This window comes from Leguminivora glycinivorella, chromosome 21, assembly GCF_023078275.1.
Source record: "Leguminivora glycinivorella isolate SPB_JAAS2020 chromosome 21, LegGlyc_1.1, whole genome shotgun sequence".
NCBI classification, from domain to species: Eukaryota; Metazoa; Arthropoda; class Insecta; order Lepidoptera; family Tortricidae; genus Leguminivora; species Leguminivora glycinivorella.
Window position 1 is genome coordinate 895,229 of NC_062991.1, and position 22,476 is coordinate 917,704.

At 39.2% G+C, this 22,476-nt stretch overlaps 1 protein-coding gene across 4 annotated transcripts in view; it reads right to left on the reverse strand.

Moving 5' to 3' along the window:
* LOC125237542 (trehalase-like) overlaps positions 1 to 22,476 on the reverse strand; it is a 150,348-nt gene that overhangs the window by 62,612 nt on the left and 65,260 nt on the right. For all 4 annotated transcript variants that reach the window (XM_048144665.1, XM_048144666.1, XM_048144667.1 and 1 more), the window contains exon 2: positions 8,587 to 8,821. In XM_048144665.1, coding sequence (XP_048000622.1) covers positions 8,587 to 8,660 — 74 coding nt within the window. In that variant the 5' untranslated portion in view covers positions 8,661 to 8,821. The remainder of the gene's footprint in view (positions 1 to 8,586; positions 8,822 to 22,476) is intronic.

The window sequence follows — 22,476 nt, forward strand, 5'->3', positions numbered from 1 at the left end:
GGACGTAAAAAGAACTCAACAGAATGCAAATTCAACATTTTAACATTCAACATCCTGCAAATTCAACTTTTTGCAAATCCAACATTTTAGGAATTCAACTTGGTGGTCCTGGAGGGTCCTTTTTCAAAAATAGCATTACGTCGTTTTTCACAGACTTTCGAACGGCGAATTCCTGCGTTCGAAATTTAAAATTCGATCCCCAGGCACATCTCGCGGACACTGGCGATCAAATATATGAAAGAGGCGCGTTCCTATCACACATTCTAAGCTCGTGTAGGTGAACGCGTACTATGCTTGTATGAGTGAGATATGACAGGTCGACTGTTCGCGTTTTTGACAGGCGGTAACTGTGATGATGTAACCGAGAGGGGGTGGGCGGCACTTTAGCGGGGAGCGGGAGTGGCCATACTGTACGATAGTACCCTTTATTATACTGTGCTCCAGGCAATAAACGGCGAAGTGATACTGTCGGGCGACGATGTCACTGCGGTGAAACAGGCAAATGATATCGATTGACAATCGGCTACTGTACTTTATTGAACAGGAAACTTCCTACACCTACTCCCACACATTAAAAACGCCGTAACTCACACGTAGCATCACTTAAACATACTATACACCTTGTACCTTTAACATAAGCACTACAAAACGTGAGTTGGAATTGCGAATTGTCTCATAATTCCTTGCTCTTGCTTGACATTGTCCGATTAAACGTGTCGAGTGTATGTAGTTCTTATTATTTGGTGGTTAGAGTGTAGGTACTGTAGGTTAAAGACGTTAATTAGAGTACAGTACAGATACACTATTAAACACCTTTACCGGTTCAAACTGGACAGCTACGCCGGCTTACGGCGGTGTGTGATACTGATAAATGCACCGGCAAGTACTATGTACCTATATTTTATTTTATTTTATTTGTCGATATGTTAACATGACATTACAGTGAGCTAATTTAATACGCCATGAAACTTAAATAACACATAACAACGTATAAAATTAGATAGGTACACAATATAACACTAAGCACATCACATTACACTGATGGCCTAGCATCCATCACCTGAATCACCTCACAAAACCTCAAGCATTCTTTGCTCGCAGCCGCCCATCGCCATGCAATCAGATCGCACGCTAAAAGCGCAATCAGTAGTGAGCGCGAGGTAGTGGAGAGTTCCTTCGCGTCACAGTTCGCGCAGCCGGCACTATATGTACTATGTGTCTGCCAGCGGCCGTATGTTTAGGCACATCGTGAGATGGAGTGAATTTAGGTACATAGCACACCTCGGCTCGGGCACTGGCGATCAAATATATGAAAGAGGCGCGTTCCTAGCAGACAGTCTTAGCTGGTGTAGGTGAACGCGTACTATGCTTGTATGAGTGAAATATGACAGGTCGGCTGTTTGCGTCTTTGAGTAGGTTTGAGTGGGTAACCGAGAGGGGTTGGGCGGCACTTTCAGCGGGGTGCGGGAGTGGCCATACTGTACGATAGTACTCTTTATTATACTGTTTACATAGGTAGGCATATTATTCTTCTCTGAACTGGCAAAACCCCGGACAATCGGACATCTCACTTTACGAACGCAACGGCCATTGATCTTCAAATCCCAAAAGTAAGGCTTTAATAAGATGAGTACAATATCTTGAAATACATAATGAGTTAATGACATTTCGTTAAGTCAACACTTTGACACGAGCTGTGGTTGTACTTCGAACGCCAAACTTACTACGGGAAAACCATATCATTGAGAAATGTGTTCGACACACGATTTACAAAAATGACTAAAAGCAACATTTTACAGCGCCCTCTTGACAGTGCTCATAATAATCGTGGTCAATTAAAATTATGTTGTTTTTAGTCTTTTGTGTATTGTTGACACTGGTGACAGTTCCATATACTACTATAAAAAGGATATTTCTCTAGAAATTTCGCAACATGGTGCGTAGCGTAGTCATTACCTAGTTAGTATATTTCTATGAGTCTTTAATATTTAGTAGGTACCTAGATATGTACATAGTTTTTAACCCCCGACGCAAAAACGACAGGGTGTTATTAGTTTGAGGTGTCTGTCTGTCGGTCTGTCTGTGTGTGTGTGTCTGTCTGTGGCATCGTAGCTCCCGAACGGATAAACCGACTTAGATTTAGTTTTTTTTTTGTTTGAAAGCTGAGTTAGTCGGGAGTGTTCTTAGCCATGTTTCATGAAAATCGGTCCTGTATGTCAGGGGTGTTTTCAAAATTTTAATTTTGTAGTTAGGTTATTCGTACCTGAGCATTTCTTTTTTTTGCCATTTTTTTTATTTTGAATTTTTTAGGGAATTTTAGGTCAATTGTACTCAGAATCACGAATACTTTCAATCTCACTGGGAGACAAAAAGTGTCCCAGAATTTCCATACATTATTGTAACTTTCCTCTTTTGTTACACCACACAATATAATTATACGGAAAATGGTAACAAAATAAGAAAAATCGTATGGGACAATTTATTTAACTACTAGGATTGAAAAAGCTAGTGATTCTGAGTAGAAATAGCATAATTTTTTTCAAAACTATCACACTTCATAAAAGTGGCGAAAAAAAAGAAACGGTTAAATTGTGGCGTAGGCGAGAGGCTGGCAACCTGTCACTACAATGTCACAATTTCGTTTTCTGTCAACCCCTTATTTGCCAAGAGTGGCACTGAAACTAGAGTAGTTTCATGTGCTCTGCCTACCCCTTCATGGGATACAGGCGTGATTATATGTAAAAACCGGCCAAGAGCGTGTCGGGCCACGCTCAGTGTAGGGTTCCGTAGTTTTCCGTATTTTTCTCAAAAACTACTGAACCTATCAAGTTCAAAACAATTTTCCTAGAAAGTATTTACAAAGTTCTACTTTTGTGATTTTTTTCATATTTTTTAAACATATGGTTCAAAAGTTAGAGGGGGGGGGACGCACTTTTTTTTCCTTTAGGGGCGATTATTTCCGAAAATGTTAATATTATCAAAAAACGATCTTAGTAAACCCTTATTCATTTTTGAATACCTATCCAACAATATATCACACGTTGGGGTTGGAATGAAAAAAAATATCAGCCCCCACTTTACATGTAGGGGGGGTACCCTAATAAAACATTTTTTTCCATTTTTTATTTTTGCACTTTGTTGGCGTGATTGATATACATATTGGTACCAAATTTCAGCTTTCTAGTGCTAACGGTTACTGAGATTATCCGCGGACGGACGGACGGACGGACGGACAGACAGACATGGCGAAACTATAAGGGTTCCTAGTTGACTACGGAACCCTAAAAAGAAACGCTCACCTATGAATTTCCGAAGTGACATTGACAAACAATTTATTTTGACGAACTCCAAAGTTTTTTTGCATCGTACAGACCTGTCATTGACCGACGACACAGTTTTTTGGCGCAGTTTTTTGCGCATGTCAGTGACCGAAGCACGCGCATGCCACGTGATACGCATGCGATACACACGTGTATCGCATTTGATACACACTAGAATTACATGTTTTATGATCTTCGTGGTTAATGAAGGGTGTCGAAGAGTGGTACTTAAAGCTGTCAGAATTCATGATAACTATGTATGTGTACCACAATGATTTATTAAATAAGTAATGAGTCGTAGTTATATGTGGACTACATAGCTTTTTCCCGCGGCGTCGCCCGCGTACTAAAAGTAATCTTATTCAAACGTTTACAAAAAGAAGATTTTCAGTACAGATGATGTTTTTTTACGCACTAGGTCAGGTCGAAACTTCGGAGGTCCACCTGTACTGAAAAACGTAGTACGATACACGTGCAAAAAGGAAATTCGTAACTCGTATTTAAAACACTCCCTTCGGTCGTGTTTTAATTTATTGCCACTCGTTTCAAACTTCCTTTTTTACGCACTTGTATCGTAATATATTATTTCATTTTTGACGACCGGTCTGGCTCAGTCGGTAGTGACCCTACCTGCTGAGCCGCGATCCTGGGTTCGAATCCCGGTAAGGGCATTTATTTGTGTGATGAGCACAGATATTTGTTCCTGAGTCATGGATGTTTTCTATGTGTATATATATATATATATATTTATATATATATATATATATATATATATATATGTATTTATCTATTTAAGTATGTATATCGTCGCTTAGCACTAATAGTACAAGCTTTTCTTAGTTTGGGGCTAAGTTGATCTGTGTAAGGTGTCCCCAATATTTATTTATTTATTATTTATTTATTTGGATTAAGTAAGTTTCTAAATATACATTTGTCCGTGATTATTTTCTCTATTCCTAACCCTATCCTTAGTGCTCCTCTACACCATATTAGGAACCTACCTACTTGCCAAATATGAAATCTCTAGGACCAGCGGCACATCTCGGACACTGGCGATCAAATATATGAAAGATGCGCGTTCCTAGCACACAGTCTAAGTTCGTGTAGGTGAACGCGTACTATGGTTGTATGAGTGAAATATGACAGGTCGACTGTTCGCGTTCTTGACAGGCGGTAACTGTGAGGTAACCGAGAGGGGGTGGGTGGCACTTTCAGCGGGGAGCGGGAGTGGCCATACTGTACTATAGTACTCTTTATTATACTGTGCCAGCGGTTTCGGCTGTGCGTTGATATGTCAGTCAGTCAGTCAGTTTCTTCTTTTACCTATATAATATCTGGGCAACCGAGCTTCGCTCGGTTCTGTTTCGTATCCTTGACATGTGTCGCCATCTAGTTCAAAAATGAATAGTACCTACATCGAGCGAAAGAATTCTCAGCCTTAACAACACAACTACTCCACACGAGATGGCGCGCATTTCGCCACAAAAACTCAAATAGTGTATTTTTCTATTCGTTTTAGCCTTGACCTGTGTCGCCATCTAGTGTTTGCAATAAATAGTACTTACATCGACCGAAAGAATTCTGTCTTAACAGTACAACTACTGCACACGAGATGGCGCGCGAAGAAAAACGCATGAAAACTCGAAAATTCGCGTTTTCCGGGACCTAAGGATAAGTTAGACCGATTTTTCACCCCTAAAAACCCCCACATAACAAATTTCTGCGAAATCGTTAGAGCGGTTTCCGAGATCGTCAGTGTAAATAAATATATATATAAATAAATAAATAAATAAATAAATAAATATACAAGAATTGCTCGTTTAAAAGTATAAGATTTAGAAGATAAAGTTTTATGCTTAGGTACATTCGAAACTAGCTTTTGCCCGCAGGTTTGCTCGCGTTAGAGTCGAAAATAGCGGAAGGCTCCATACAAACGTCCACCCCCATTTTAGAAAAGTGGGGGGTTACAAAGAGACAAAAAGTATGTAATCTGTGTCACTCTAAATCCCTTAAACTATCTCCACTTAAAAAATCACATCAATTCGTCACTCGGGTTTGCCGTGAAAGAAGGACAAACAAACAGACACACGAACACGTACTTATCCCCATTTATAATATTAATATAAGCATGGATATGGATAAATACCTTTAAATGTAACATTATCTGTGTAATGGGACCATATTGTCGCGGCGTCATACATCATAGTGCAATAAATGGAAAAAATGAGAGATGGGCCGAATATTCGGTAAATATTCGGTATTCGGCATATTCGGCAAGTTTTTCAATGTTCGTATTCGGGCGAATTATTCGCTTGCATTGCCGAATATTTACCGAATAAACAAAGTAAATAACTAATGTAAATCTTACGTATTCCATTGGATAATACGCTCCTATTTTAGTAGCTTTTTAAGGAACTGCTAAAAAGAGAAACCTATGCGTCAAAATATAAATACAATTGTTTTGTAAAAAAGTTAAAAAAACCTTAGTTTAAGAGTTGAGAAGAGTTCAGAGCGGTTTTAACACTTTTAACGAAGTTTTAGTTATCTACTAAATCATAAAAACATAGTTGTAGTAACCAATTATCAATCATTTAATAGTTTTAATGAACATCCCCTTTTAAAACATGGCGTAACCGAATGTTCGGCCGAATATTCGTATTCGGCAAAGTCCATATTCGGCCCATCTCTAGAAAAAATTGACCAGTTACATTGGCCCCCCAGTCGAGATTTGCCCCGCTGAACCTTACATGTATAACTACAGGCACTCACTAATACAATGACTACAGGTGGAACTCCTCAATGGAATCTGTTCTCATTGTATTTAATTGTTGAAAAAACTCATTCACCGCAATCCGCGCGTGAGTCGACAAGGTCGGGACGCTTCCGGCTACCAAGGACTGACAGTTTGTGGAAAGAGAGCAAAGTTGGGTTTTGCTTCGAGTAATTTTTAGTACCGGAGACTCAATAAAAGATATATAAATACACGGTCATGAGGTAACCGAAAGATTTTAACTAGGTACGCAATTCAGAGGGCAAAATAAAGATAAAATGTTATATGACGTCACTAGCTCGGAAACACTTGTTTTGTCCTTTAATACCACCGGGTAAACACGCATTTTATCCACTAGCGGGTAAAGTAATTTGACCATGAAAAAGTCAAATTAGCTGCTTTAATATTAATAAAAATAGGTGAATCTAGTAATAAAGATGATTTACCACCTGTGGAAGCAGTGATAAACGCATTTTTTGCGTTTTAGTTTCCTCGCTATAATGAGGGGAAAAGCTTTGTGTTACACTCGGGTGCAAATGTATTTTACTTCTCGTGTGTTAAAAAACTCGCAAGTTCAGGATTCTATTCTCGAACCACTCGCTTCGCTCGTTGTTCAACTATAGAACCGGAACTTCTGTTATACTAGCTTTTGCCCACGGCTTCGCTCGCGTTAAGTTCGTATTGCGCAATGCTCAATACAAACATCCACCTCCTATTTTAGGGAAGTGGCGGGGTTAGAAAGAGACAAAAAGTAGCCTATTTCACTCTCCATCTCTTCAACTATCTTCACTTAAAAAATCACGTCAATTCGTCGCTCCGTTTTGCCATGAAAGAAGGTCAAACAAACAGACTAGTATGGATTTTGTGCTTATGTGCGAAATGTTATTTGATATTTGTCAGTCGCTTTTCGGTGAAGGAAAACATATCGTGAGGAAACTGGACTAATCCCAATATGGCCGAGTTACTGTTTGGGTTAGAAGATCAGATGGCAGTCGCTTTCGTAAAAACTAAATTTGCCATCAGGCGATTCGCAGGATGTTAATAATTTTAAATGAATTTTCCCACAATACGAGAATCAGATCAGTATCCTTTTTAGGGTTCCGTAGTCAACTAGGAACCCTTATAGTTTCGCCATGTCTGTCTGTCCGTCCGTCCGTCCGTCCGTCCGCGGATAATCTCAGTAACCGTTAGCACTAGAAAACTGAAATTTGGTACCAATGTGTATATCAATCACGCCAACAAAGTGCAAAAATAAAAAATGGAAAAAAATGTTTTATTAGGGTACCCCCCCTACATATAAAGTGGGGGCTGATATTTTTTTTCATTCCAACCCCAACGTGTGATATATTGTTGGATAGGTATTTAAAAATGAATAAGGGTTTACTAAGATCGTTTTTTAATAATATTAATATTTTCGGAAATAATCGCTCCTAAAGGAAAAAAAAGTGCGTCCCCCCCCTCTTTAACTTTTGAACCATATGTTTAAAAATTATGAAAAAAATCACAAAAGTAGAACTTTATAAAGACTTTCTAGGAAAATTGTTTTGAAGTTGATAGGTTCAGCAGTTTTGGAGAAAAATACGGAAAACTACGGAACCCTACACTGAGCGTGGCCCGACACGCTCTTGGCCGGTTTTTTTTTCTAACAACAAAGTATACTCTTAGAAAAATCTCACGCGTGGGAGTTCGTAATGAATCAATACATTTAATAGGCAACCAATTAATCTACCGATATTGATTACTTCCCAGAACTGAAGTTATCAATGGGTGCCAGATTGCCACACCGGGCTCACGTGGCGGTATTAATAGATCTGATTCAGCGGTGGCATGAATGGTGAGGTAGGCCAAACACTGAGATACTTTGGTACATACGTTGGTGGCCTAGCGGTAAGAGCGTGCAACTTTTGATCCGGAGGTCGAGGGTTCGAACCCCGGCTCGTACCAATGAGTTTTTCGAAACTTGTGTGCGAAATGTCATTTGATATTTGCCCGTCGCTTTTCGGTGAAGGAAAACATCGTTAGGAAACCGGACTAATTACAATAAGGCCTAGTTACCCTTCGGGTTGGAAGGTCAGATAGCAGTCGTTTTCGTAAAACTAGTGCATATGCCAAATCTTGGAATTAGTTGTCAGAGCGGACCCCAGGCTCCACTGGCAAATGCGGGGATAACGCAAGGAGGAAAATTCTTTTGAAAAAGCGCTAGTGGCCTAGCGGTATGAGCGTGCGACTTTCAATCCGGGGGTCGCGATTTCAAATCCAGGCTCATGCAAATGAGTTTTTTGGAACTTATTTTCGAAGTGTCATTTGATATTTGCCCACTTCAGTCAGATCAAGGAAAACAGAGCGCGGAAACTGCTTTCCTATTCCGTGACCTTTTTGCAATCGAAAAACGTTGTTTGTGGTTCTCGTCGCGTTACAGCAGTAAGTATAACTACAAGGACCTACATTATCGAGTTAGAGGGTGTTTACATTAATAAAAAATTGTATAAAACTTACCTATCACAAGTCGGGGGTAAACTCCTCCTGTCCCCCCTCACCACAGCCAGCAGCACCAACCACCACAACTTCATTTTATCACTAATGGCACAACACTTATACTATCACTAAATCACTAATATCACGCTATTACTATCACTAGCTGTCTATTATGTGTTTAGGAACAAGTTGGTTGTGTATTTACTCCGGAATGGGCTGGGCATTTTTGAAGATTACGCGCGCATGTCGGGGGGATCTGGAAAGAAGAAAAAAAATGGTTAAATAAATACACAAGACTATAAATTAAAAGTTTTGTACAATTTTGATTAACTAGTCCGTACTGTAGTGTAGTGCAACTTCTGAAATAATAATATGTAAAATGTTAAATTGGCAAGCGATTTATTGAACAAAAATTAATCCGTGTGGTGACGGGTTTAAGAATTTCACCACCCCCTTTCTTCCCGTGGGTGTTGTAGAAGTCGACTGAGGGATATGGGTTAAATTGTGACGTAGGCGAGAGGCTGGCAACCTGTCACTGCAATATCACAATTTGGATTTCTTTCAACCCCTTTTTGCCAAGAGTGGCACTGGGACTTAGTAGTGCATGCGCTCTGCCTACCCCTTTATGGGATACAGGCGTGATTATATGTATGTATGTATGTATAAATTAATCCAACTAAAGCTTGTAAGGTCAAAATTTCCCATTTCATCCTCCTTGCGTTATCCCGGCATTTGCCACGGCTCATGGGAGCCTGGGGTCCGCTTTGACAACTAATCCCAAGATTTGGCGTAGGCACTAGTTTAAATCTCATTAGGTAGTCAAAATCTCCCATTTATAATCCAAAATCATGTGAATTCAATTTATAAGTACGTACTTAATAGAAAAGTATATTTCTTGTTAATTACAGAAAATTAATACTCACGTTATTATATCGCTATTGCTGCGACATGTTTCGGGCCAATTGGGAGGCCCCTCTTCAGGCATATAGGAGTTCACGCGACGGTTAAACTCCGCAGACCGTCGCGTGAACTCCTATTATGCCTGAAGAGGGGCCTCCGAATTGACCCGAAACATGTCGCAGCAATAGCGATATAATAACGTGAGTACAACCGTATTTTAATTAATTATTGGAATATGTCTCACGAAAGTTTAACGTGTATAATATTGTTATTGTTCTTAATAATGTGTTGAACTCGTAAATAATACGAGTAAGTAGGTAAATACCTTGTTGTAGTATTATTGTAGATTATAGTCGGTTGGTGTCACGGTACTTAACTGATAATAGGTGCACCTTAACTCATTTCAATAAGGTTTACAATGTGAACATGAGAGGTATAATCAACATCCGATTGCTCGGAATGGCAAATTGTCAGCTAGAATCACCGGACCCATTGTTACACGTATGGTACAAGTTATAGAAGACATGTCAGAAGTAAACACATACATGTGTGTAAGCTTAGTACCTTATGCCTTGCATGTAACTTTTTTTTTCTCTTAGTTAAGTCCGTTTACCTTAAGTATGTTTTAGTGAGAACGTTTAAGGAAGTACGTGAACAAATCTCGATGTATTGTTGCTAATGTAATCTTTATTATCCTGTCACATACTTCTGTTGTCATCATCATCCTCCTTGCGTTATCCCGGCATTTGCCACGGCTCATGGGAGCCTGGGGTCCGCTCTGACAACTAATTCCAAGATTTGGCGTAGGCACTAGTTTTACGAAAGCGACTGCCATCTGACCTTCCAACCCGAAGGGTATCTAGGTCTTATTGGAATTAGTCCGGTTTCCTCACGATGTTTTCCTTCACCGAAAAGCGACTGGCAAATATCAAATGACATTTCGCACATATGTTCCGAAAAACTCATTGGTACGAGCCGGGGTTCGAACCCGCGACCTCCGGATCGAAAGTCGCACGCTCTTACCGCTAGGCCACCAGCGCTTCACACACACTTCTGTTGTATCTCCAAGAAATAAAAATAAAAATAAATAAAATAAAATAAAGTAAGTAATTCATTATAAAAAGTTTTTGCTATGTTCTTGCTTGTTAAAATAAATTATAAACACTATATGAAATTAGTAACGTATGATATACATACATACATACATACAATCACGCCTGTATCCCATAAAGGGGTAGGCAGAGCACATGAACAACTAAGTTTCAGCGCCACTCTTGGCAAAAAGGGGTTGAAAGAAATCCAAATTGTGACATTGTAGTGACAGGTTGCCAGCCTCTCGCCTACGCCACAATTTAACCCATGTCCCACATATTAGTAACAAAATACAGCATTTCATAAAGAAAAAAATTAAATAACGATTGAAGGTAGATGATTACTATCACTACTATCACTAGATGTCACTATTAACCATTCACGATGACGATTAGCTTGCCATCTAGTGTAGTTTTAAGAAACAAACAAGGAAATAATTATAAATATAAATAAAATGATAGTAAACATTGTACAGAATTTATACACAAGGAAATATTTGTAGTACATAATTCATAATATATAACATTAATTACATAAAAGTACATAACATTCAAACAGAGTTCATACTGAAGCCACACTGATAAAATAAAGAAAATGGCTGAAAATGTCAGCCGAAGCCTAAGAGCAGCAACGTCGAAACGATGATTCTTAAAAAAAATAAAATCACTAGTGATGTCATTGATAAAATACATAATATAAGATAAATAGACTGTCAAATATAAGAAGAATAGAAAAAGACGAAGAAATTAATTCAGTAGTGTAAAAAAACATGACTGAAAATGTATAAATACGAAAAGGCATAAGATAAATTTAAATAACTGAATGAATTGTAATTGTATGTATGACAAATCCATGGTCATTGACCGAGCTTCAGAAATACTCAAGGTTTGCCAGAGGACGGTCAAGAATAGAACTGATTTAATACAATAGCATTAAAACAGAGAAACTGGGTGTTGGGTAAGAGGTTGTCATTGACATGAGCTTTGCCAAAAACTCGATTCAGATATGTTACTAGCCTAAACGTACAGTCCAACAAGAAATATAGATATTAATGAGTTGACAACATTTTAGTGTCGTCTCGTATACCTACTGATTTGAAAGAAACGATACTAGAGTCATCATCATCATCATCCTTGCGTTATCCCGGCATTTGCCACGGCTCGGAGCCTGGGGTTCGCTTTGACAACTAATCCCAAGATTTGGCGTAGGCACAAGTTTTTACGAAAGCGACCGCCATCTGACCCTCGAACCCGAAGGTTAACTAGACCTTATTGGAATTAGTCCGGTTTCTGGCAAATATCAAATGACATTTCGCACGTAAGTTTCGAAAAACTCATTGGTACGAGCCGGGGTTCGAACCCGCGACCTCCGGATTGAAAGTCGCACGCTCTTACCGCAAGGCCACCAGCGAATAGAAACGATACTAGAGTAAGGCCAAGATAAATTGCCTACGGTTTTGTTAGCACCGCGTCTGCAGGAGTTAATTAACATACAAAATACATACAATCACGCCTGTATCCCATAAAGGGGTAGGCAGAACACATGAAACTACTAAAGCTTCAGTGCCACTCTTGGCAAATAAGGGGTTGAAAGAAAACTGTGACATTGCAGTGACAGGTTGCCAGCCTCTCGCCTACGCCACAATTTAACCCATATCCCATAGTCGCCTTCTACGATACCCACGGGAAGAAAGGGGGCGGTGAAATTATTAACTCGTCACCACACAGGCAATTACAAATTAATTAAAAATTTATTATTAGGGAGTTAATTAAATAATAATTTTATGAAGTTTGATGTTTAAAATAGCATAAAATTTTCACAGGCCATCAAAATCTTTATGTTGGACTGGACTGACCACAGAGAACCTCCTATAGAGTAGAAATCTTGTATATTCTGTTCGCGATACGAGTCACCAGTGTTTGGGGTGCGAGGAGCGTGCGGGGAATGTGTTAAGCGTGCTGTGATTGGCCGTTTCAAGGACGGCGGGCAGTCGCGCCAGATGAAAAGGGACAGAAGTATGACTGTCCCTCTACTGACGCGTAAGTGGCCAATGTAAGTTGACCTATGCCGGCTCTGAATAAATTATAAATATGACTTATTTGTGGAATGTAATGCCGTCTGTTTTTAAATTTGAGCTTCTTGTTTTCCTTTCCACACCATTTCACACTACAGGTGGACATCTTTAAGGCATCAAAATACCCTTTTCCAATTTTTTAGTGCGAAAAACACGCGCTGCTTTCGGGTCTGTTACTTGGTCGCTACTGATCGGGCACGGCGAGCGCCCGCGCTTATATCAGTGCAAATACTAGGAAGGTTGGCGACCGCGAGTCGTCTTGTAATGGATGTCTATAGGGGTTGGTCTGTGGGACTGACTCTACTGTGTAATCACTGTTTTTCTGTTCGACTGTAGATTTGACATTTTGAATCTTAAACTGGATACTACGATAGTGGTGTGTTACCGGACTATACTAGTTTGGCCTAGGTCAAACTAATTTAGCTCGAAGATTCAAAGATCAATATTTGCATAGAATATATACATAATGGCAAATGTATAACTAGAATACATACATTTGATATCGGGTATAACCGGTAACACCTACCAAGACATCTCAAATCGATGCTAGAATCACTTGAGTTAGAGGATTAGGGGTAAGATTCATGCTACATAGTACATATTCTACACTAGAGGCGGCCAGAGGGCGCCATAAGTTCTCAATTAATTGGGTATAGCTATCGCTAGTATGATTTCAGCGTCGGGCCCTGGAGGTCTTGGTCACTCTTACTTTCGCTGTGTAATTTATTTTTGTTCTTCACATTTTAAAATTCTTATTTTGTCCTTCGTCCTGGGAGTTTTAGGTAGTTGACGACATCACAGTCATCACACAGACACACACACACACAGTCATTATACGTAAAATGCAAGAGTATGATAGGCACTGATGCAATAATGAGATTGGCACTTTGTAAATGAATTTATGCGATTTTAACACAGAGTTGCTTTCGTGCCTTTGCCAATTTGCGTATTTAGGTCAAACAGAACTGTATTTTGTAATTTTGCTAAATTCACGGGTGACACATATATAAATTTAAAATTTGCTTGGATCACAGGATCAACTTTTCTTATTACAATGTATTTACTTTTGTATTTTTGTTTCAAGAGACTATTGATGGCATGAAATGAAGATTTTAATAAAGATTTAACAAAATGTAAAATGGATTGTATCCCATACATTTGACAACAATCACAACTCTTCTCTTTTCGAACAAACTCTAAATCAGGAGTTCATTTAAGAGTTTTACCAGTGATTTTAAAAGCGTACTATCAGCTGCAAAAGCGCATGGCGAATTAATCAATGAATTCATTCATAATTTCTCCATGCACTTTTGCAGCTGATAGTACATGCAAGTTAAGTGTCTGAATTCTGAAACTAGTGCTTTTACTTCAGTTTTAACGACCACAAAATGAAAAGGGGAGGATAGTTATTGACATCAAAGTCTTCTTAAACACTTTTTTTTCTCACAAAGGAACTTCTTTAAGCAATAGGCTATTTTCCTCCTAGTCAAATCAGCTTCTTTTTAAGAACTGTCAAAACGAATTTGATCGACTCGCAAATATGGAATTAATATGAAATCGAATTGAGTGACGTCACGGTCAACTCAGTTACTTTATATATTTCTACCGGACTTATTAAATAGAAATTCGGTTTAAAAATCACTTCTGTCCATGTTTTACTAATAATTATCTGCTGCTTTATTTCGTGCATGGTATAAAATATTTTATTTTAAGAACAGTTAAGTTCCCTATTATTGAATACGACGAGAGGTTAGTAAAAAATGAAAATGGAATATTAGTTTTTCAAGTAGGCATATTACAATGCGCATATGATGTCAAATAAAGCTACGCCGGCTCTAGCCCTACGCCTCTGCCTCGAGAAAATTTCAGTAAATCGCTAACTGTTATGTTTTGCAACCTGTCGGGAAAACACGTGGTCCCCAACAATGGCGTAAGAGTGGCAACGTCGGCTATCTGCTTTATAACGTGGTCTGATCACGCTCCGAGGCAGTGTTGTGATGTAATACCGTAACTTGGGGTGAGTTGGGCTAAAACTGGCTCTCAAACCTCGATGACTTTTTAACCCCCGACGCAAAAATGACGGGGTTATAAAGTTTGACGTGTTGTCTGTCTGTCTGTCCGTCTGTCTGTCTGTCTGTCTGTGTATCTGTCTGTAGCATCGTAGCTCCCGAACGTATGAACCGATTTAGATTTAGTTTTTTTTGTCTGAAAGCCGAGTTAGTCGGGAGTGTTCTTAGCCATGTTTCATGAAAATCGGCCCACTATGACGCGGTCGGGGGTTTTTCAAAATTTTAATTTTGTGGTTATTATTGAATTGAAAGTTCTAATGCGACTCCCAACTGACAGCGCGCAACTCAGTCATTGTTACTTTTGCGTGAATTCCGCTCACTCAGCGCGTAACATTCTGCGTAATATTTTGTCAGTGTCGTTACACTCAACGACTCACTCAGTTGTCATTCCATTCATTCACTTATTCACTCAGTCAGTGACAGAACAGAAACGAATTGGAATGTGTGTTTTATATTTAGATCGAGTGCAAAATGAGTTTGTTTGTTATTTAAATAATTTGAGCGAATAGCACAATGTAAATAAAATATTTTTCCCCTCACTAGCTCGGAAACACGTGTTTTGTCCTTTAATACTAGCGGGTAAAAACGCATTTTATCCACTAGCTAGTGGGTAAAGTAATTTGACCTTGAATAAAGTCAAATTAACTGCTTTAAAATTGATAAAAGTAGGTGAATCTAGTAATAAAGATGATTTACCACCTGTGGAACTGGAAGCAGTGATAAACGCATTTTTTGCGTTGTAGTTTCCTCGCTATAGTGAGGGGAAAAGTTTTGTGTTACACTCGGGTGCAAATGTATTTTACTTCTCGTGTGTTAAAATACAACTTTGCCCCCTTGTATAACAAATAACTATAAAACAGTAAAAATATGGACGTATGGTACGTCACGTAACTTAAACGCAAAAACGTGTTGGTCACTTGACAAAATATTTTTGGGGTTATGTTGTTTGTTAACCCCGGACGCAAAAACGACGGGGTGTATAAGTTTGACGTGTCTGTCTGTTTGTCTGTCTATCTGTGTGTGTGTCTGTCTGTGGCATCGTAGCTCCCGAACGGATAAACCGATTTAGCTTTAGTTTTTTTTGTTTGGCGGTCGCATTTTTAACCCCCGACGCAAAAACGACGGGGTGTTATAAGTTTGACGTGTCTGTCTGTCTGTCTGTACGTTTGTCTGTTTGTCTGTTTTTCTGTCTGTCTGTGTGTGTGTCTGTCTGTGTGTGTGTCTGTCTGTGGCATTGTAGCTCCCGAACGGATAAACCGATTTAGATTTAGTTTTTTTGTTTGAAAGCTGAATTAGTCGGGAGTGTTCTTAGCCATGTAGTAAACTATGTCGGGGTTTTTTTTTTTAATTTTAATTTTGTGGTTAGGTTATTATTTTGGGTAGTTCATGTCGAGACTGTCAATAAATAAATCATATCGAACCTATTGCACCTAGTACAGACGCAGTGCGAAAAGGGTTTCCTTCGGAAACGTTCGTATTTGTCATGCTAGTTCAGTCAATGTCAGTACATCTTAGGGACCCACCCCACTTAGGCGTCGCGTGTCTTGCGGCGCGCAACGGACGTCTCCGCCACGCCGCCTGAATGTAATTCAAAAAACGTCTCCTCAGTACATTTTGTATAGGAAGGACGTAAGACGCGCCCCAGGGCCCCCAGGTGGCGTGGCGGCGGCGTGGCGCGCGCCGCGCCACCTGGGGGCGCGTCTTACGTCCTTCCTATACAAAATGTACTGAGGAGACGTTTTTTGAATTACATTCAGGCGGCGTGGCACGGACGTCCGTTCCGCACCTCAGGACATGCGTCTCTTAGATGTGGCCGGTCCCTTGTACTGACACTGTCTGAAATAGCATGACACGTTCGTACGTTTCCGTAACAAAACGAAGGCAAATCTTTTCGCACTACATCTGTAACAGGCTATGATCATCAGGCTTCTCAGCAATATACCACAGTCGACAAAAAATTGCAAAACGTGTCTGTATCACACACAGAGAACCTCCTATAGAGTAGCAATTTTGTAAATTTTGTTCGCGATACGAGTCACCACTGTTTGGGGTGCGAGGAGCGGGCGGGGAATGTGTTAAGCGCGCTGTGATTGGCCGTTTCAAGGACGGCGGGCAGTCGCGCCAGATGAAAAGGGACAGAAGTATGACTGTCCCTCTACTGACGCGTAAGTGGCCAATGTAAGTTGACCTATGCCGGCTCTGAATAAATTATAAATATGACTTATTTGTGGAATGTAATACCGTCTGTTTTTAAATTTGAGCTTCTTGTTACCTTTCCACACCATTTCACACTACAGGTGGACATCTTTAAGGCATCAAAATACCCTTTTCCAATTTTTTAGTGCGAAAAACATGCGCTGCTTTCGGGTCTGTTACTTGGTCGATACTGATCGGGCACGGCGAGCGCCCGCGCTTACATCAGTGCAAATACTAGGAAGGCTGGCGACCGCGAGTCGTCTTGTAATGGATGTCTATAGGGGTTGGTCTGTGGTATCACATTCTGCTTGCAGTACCTACTGTTCTATAAATAAATAGTTGTTTTTCTATACGTTCATGTTTTTCTACAAATGTGCAACAAGTGCATATCAAATTGCATTATGTGCAACAAAACACGAGTAAGAATGGGCGTCAATATGACGACAAAAACTTGATGACATCATAGATTAAATATAAGAAGATCATACATAACCTAAGCACAAAATTAAAATTTTGAAAAAACCCCCGACCGCGACATAGTAGACCGATTTTCATGAAACATGGCTAAGAACACTCCTGACTAACTCAGCTTTTAGACAAAAAAACTAAATCTAAATCGGTTCATCCGTTCGGGAGCTACGATGCCACAGACAGACAGACAAACAGACAGACAGACAGACATCTCAAACTTATAACACCCCGTCGTTTTTACGTCGGGGGTTAAAAATGCGACCGCCTAAGAACGCGTATACACTACACACAGATGGCGCCACAAAAGAAATGTCTTGTAGCTTTCGATTATACTTGTAGATGGCGTTAAGTGTCACTTTTGATATAGATTTGTGGCTCGAATTTTTAACCACCAACGCAAAAACGACGGGGTGTTATTAAGTTTGACGTGTCTGTCTGAATGTTTGTGTGTGTGTCTGTCTGTGGCAATCGTAGCTCCCGAAGGGATGAACCGATTAGATTAAATTTCTTTTTGCTTGAAAGCTGAATTAGTCGGGAGTGTTCTTAGCCATGTTTCATGAAAATCGGTACATATCGGGATTTTTTCAGAATTATAATTTTTTGACACTAAATTATTTTAATAGGAATGCAAAAAACATTGTTAAGTAGAGATGGGCCGAATATGGACTTTGCCGAATACGAATATTCGGCCGAACATTCGGTTCAGCTCTTACCGAACCGAACATTCGGCCGAATATTCGGTTACGCCATATTTTTAAAGGGGATGTTAATTTAAACTATTAAATGATTGATAATGGTTACATATGTTACCACAACTATGTTTTTATCATTTAGAGGATAACTTAAACTTAGTTAAAACGACTCTGAGCTCTTTTCAACTCTTAAACTACGGTTTTTGAACTTTTTTACAAAACAATTGTATTTATATTTTGACACAGGTTTCTTTCTTTTTAGCAGTTCCTTAAAAAGCTACTAAAATAGGAGCTTATTATCCAGTGGAATACGTAAGATCTTCATTAGTTATTTACTTTGTTTATTCGGTAAATATTCGGCAATGCAACCGAATTATTCGGCCGAATACGAACATTGAAAAACTTGCCGAATATGCCGAATACCGAATATTTACCGAATATTCAGCCCATCTCTATTGTTAAGTATCTATTTTAATACTGTTTGATGTCAACAGCTCCCACATTAATAGTGAAAGACATGGGAGTGACAGTCTTGATCACACGCCAGTAGTACGAGATGTCCACAATTAATCAAATCATCAGATGTTTTTGCATCTATTAAGATTTGTAAAGCAATTTCGGACGCATATGTTCATGTATTTTATACATACATAAACTCACGCTTGTATCCCGAAAATGGGTAAAAGCTATTAAGCTCATCCACACAGCTTGCAACCTAAATGGTCGCGCATCGTGCGGTTTCAGAGGAATTTCATCCCGCGAACGCTCCGGCTGTGGAATGAGCTGCCGAGGTATTCCCGATGAACTACAGTATGGGGGTTCTTCAAACAAGGAGTGTACAAGTTTCTAATGGGTTGGCAACGCGCATATGACACCCCTTGAGTTGCAGGCGAGGTTACGGTGACCGCTTTCCATCAGGCAGGGGTATACGTGTTTGCCACCGACGTGGTATTAAAAAAAAATACATGGTGTCAGTTCTTTGATGTGGCTTTATCATGATCATCAAAATGGATCAGTTCATCCATCACACGCATGATCAACATCGTAAAAACACGTCAGTCCATCGAAAGATCCGGACCCCAATTTGCTAATAACGGGAACATAGCTCTCATCTGATAATCAAAGCCGTAGGCGTCACCCCAGGGTACCTACCCATTGCCACAATTGCAGCTAGTTCTCCCTGTCTTCTGTAGTGGCGTGACAGAGCCAGCCTGCGTTTCATACGCCACGTAGCGTCAGTTCTCACTTCGGCTAAGCCGGCAGATTCGCAACGCGTCAATTGCAATTTAGAAAATGGCCAATTGGCACAATGACACATCAGGACGTGGGGGGGTTGTCACGTCGTCGTTTGTTTGTTTTGATCGCCCATTTTGTTAAGTTGTGCCAATTTTGTCTGGTATGACTGTAGGCTGGGAGATAGACAAGTAAACATCTAGGCATCAACGCAACGTTCGATTCTATCACCTCTGAAGTCTAAAATACTCGCAGGCATTTTAATAAGTTTCTGTCTGTTCGGAAAGAGAAGAGTTGTGAAATGTATGAGGTCCAATACATTCCACTCCAATACTTCTTTCCGAACAGACTCTATGACTCAATAAAGTTAAATTAAGTTGCTTTCATTAACATATTTCATATTCTTTCAACCCCTACTGGTATTATAGGTTTGCTCAGACTTGAGCAGTTTCATGTGCTCTGATCACTCCTTTTGGGAATACACACGTGTTTATGATGTATGTGCATGTATACTTTCATTAAAGCTGTTCCTAGTTATAAAACGGTTGGACCTACCACAAGTACATTCTATAACTTGCTTTTTACTAAATTCGAGCGACTTCACATGTCCTATTACACTATGTATATCTTTCATTTTGTTTACATGTTGAAACTTCAGATATCGTGCTAGTTAGACATGTTTTATTTTCATAATATCATAAAACCAGTCAACTACAGATATCAGTGAATTTTAAGTTTCTAAAAATAGATCAGTCGCACGCGAAGGAAGGTCTTTTACTTTAAAACTTAAGCAATGATCTTGTGAATTGCATTATGTAAGTACTTTTAGCAATTTACGTGTATAAGGAAGATTATTGTCTTATCTCGCACTTAAAAGATTAAACTGCTTTCAGGAAATAAAGCATAAATGTAAGTAAATTCCTAAGAATTATCAAAAGTGAGATTTAGAAAGTAAAAACCTGCAGACTTTTCGATAGAAACCTCAGTTTCTGGAATCTCAGCTGTAACCGTCAGGGTTATAGGAGGCATGACGGAAAATAAGAAGTACCTTAAGGTGAGGAAAGTATCTTTCGTGCATTTATGAGTTAAGTGGCGTTCTTTGAGAGTACATGCAATAGAGAATAAATAAATTGAAAATGTACATATTATTATTAGTGTTGATTTGAAATCCGCAGGATTCTCAGAAGGATTTTAGCTAAAACACGCGGAACTAAGTGCGAATATCCGTCGAGCGCAAGCAATTGCCGTTTATAGCTTTATCAATTGGAAGATTGCTAACCTTGGTAACTCGATTGAACCTTGGGCGCCAAATGTAACGTTTAAAGGACTTTTTGACAAGAGTTCAATGTGAGAAGTCAAAAGTATCAAATCTGGACTCCGTCCACTTGGTCCTCGTACTTTCACTGAACTTATTCAATTTACTGTTAAACGTATGATGTATGATTAATGTAACATTGTCCGGTGTCCCATAATCTGCATGTACCCACTGGCCAAATTTGCTCCTTAAATATTTAGTCCCTGATGACATAAAGGCACCTGATTAGTAGATTAAATACTTTAAAACATGGACTAAAAATAGTATTGACATTAAAAATGTAGAAATAAATAAATGCCACAAAATGGCTCCATCTCAGCATGTTGCTACGTGCTACTGTTGCTAGCAAGCAACTCTAATAGTCAATGTTACTGTCAAGGAAAAAGATTAATGACAGACTTAATGGTAAACACTTGCCATCACCATCAGGCAATCCGTCTGCTCATTTGTCTCCTATGTGATAAAATACAGGTAACAGATAAGAAACATGAGATAAACAGAACATTACTTCCTTTGCAAATGTTTTCGACCTTTACAACGCGGACATCCCACACAAACGGTCCATAAATTTCAATTTCACGAACTGCCCGTGTCACGCGTTCGCGCCGAGATTGGTCTTAAAATAGCACAATTGTATAATCGGGCCCTTCTGAATGGGATAGGGAAGTCACTGCCAAGTGTTAGGATATAAACAGGTTGTAAATAGGAATTTTAGGGACGGAATATTTCTTCTTTAGTATTTAAATATTGACTTGTTGCTGAATGGAAAGGAAAAATCTTAGTAATTTTATAGGCATAGGTATTTGGATCAAAAGCAAATAAGATAAAAGACGCATTTGTCTTCCACAATTTAAGCATACAGGAATTCAGAGGCTAGAGCCAGTGGTAAAATCGCTGTCAATAGAAATTGTCAACAATGTAAACAAACCATTATATAAAATATCAATATTTTAGCACAATTTTATTATTTTAAAGGTTGAGGATCATAATGTGATATGAATTGATTAAATAACACGTGGATTTAGCCAGTATCTGATGACTTAGAATGGAAATTAAATACATTTTAACTACAAGGTTTGTTTACATTGTTCACAAGTTCTATTGACGGCGACTTTTAGTGAATACCACTTTGTATTCACTAGAGAATAGTCAAGATCCATGGTAGCTCTAGCATGCAAAAACAGAAATAGCCAACCAGCAGCCTACGCTCGATGCAATTTTTGTCGATCCATTAACAGTTGTCCAGCGTGGCAAAAAAACTTATTTTCAATGAACCACGTTAATAGCTAAATCCTTAATTTTAAACGAAAGTACTCCAAGTTTACCACATGACAAAATGATTGGCAAAAACTTTAAATGGACATCCAATTTTAAAACATTACATTGGCCTCATCACCTCATCTCTAAAAATTTCTGACGTCAGAAGCGCATGTCCGTGACGCCACAAGGTCATGCCACGCCCCCGGAGAAATGGCCAACGAATTTCTCGTAGCTTTTATGTCATTGACATGTAGTCTTATTTTGATCACCCCTTTGTCAGAAAAACTTTGTCTTTGGCCATCCAAAGACAAAGGAAGCGTACCTATTCGTGAAAGCCGTAGAGTAATTGACACAAAGTTTAGTTTAGAATGGTTTGAGTGAAAGGTATGGTGGTTAATCTGTATGGAGTGCGTGCGTTTGAGTACGTAAGACGAGTTCCGAAGGATGACAGTTTGGTAAACGATGCTGAGGTTATGAGGTAGACCGCAGTGTTTACTTTGTTACGTGTTTGAACTGTGTGGTAGCAGTCTAGTAGTAGACTTGTGGAAGTAAATACTACCAAAGTGCTAATAAATCTAATGATGAAACTATAATTTTTTCTGAGAACTA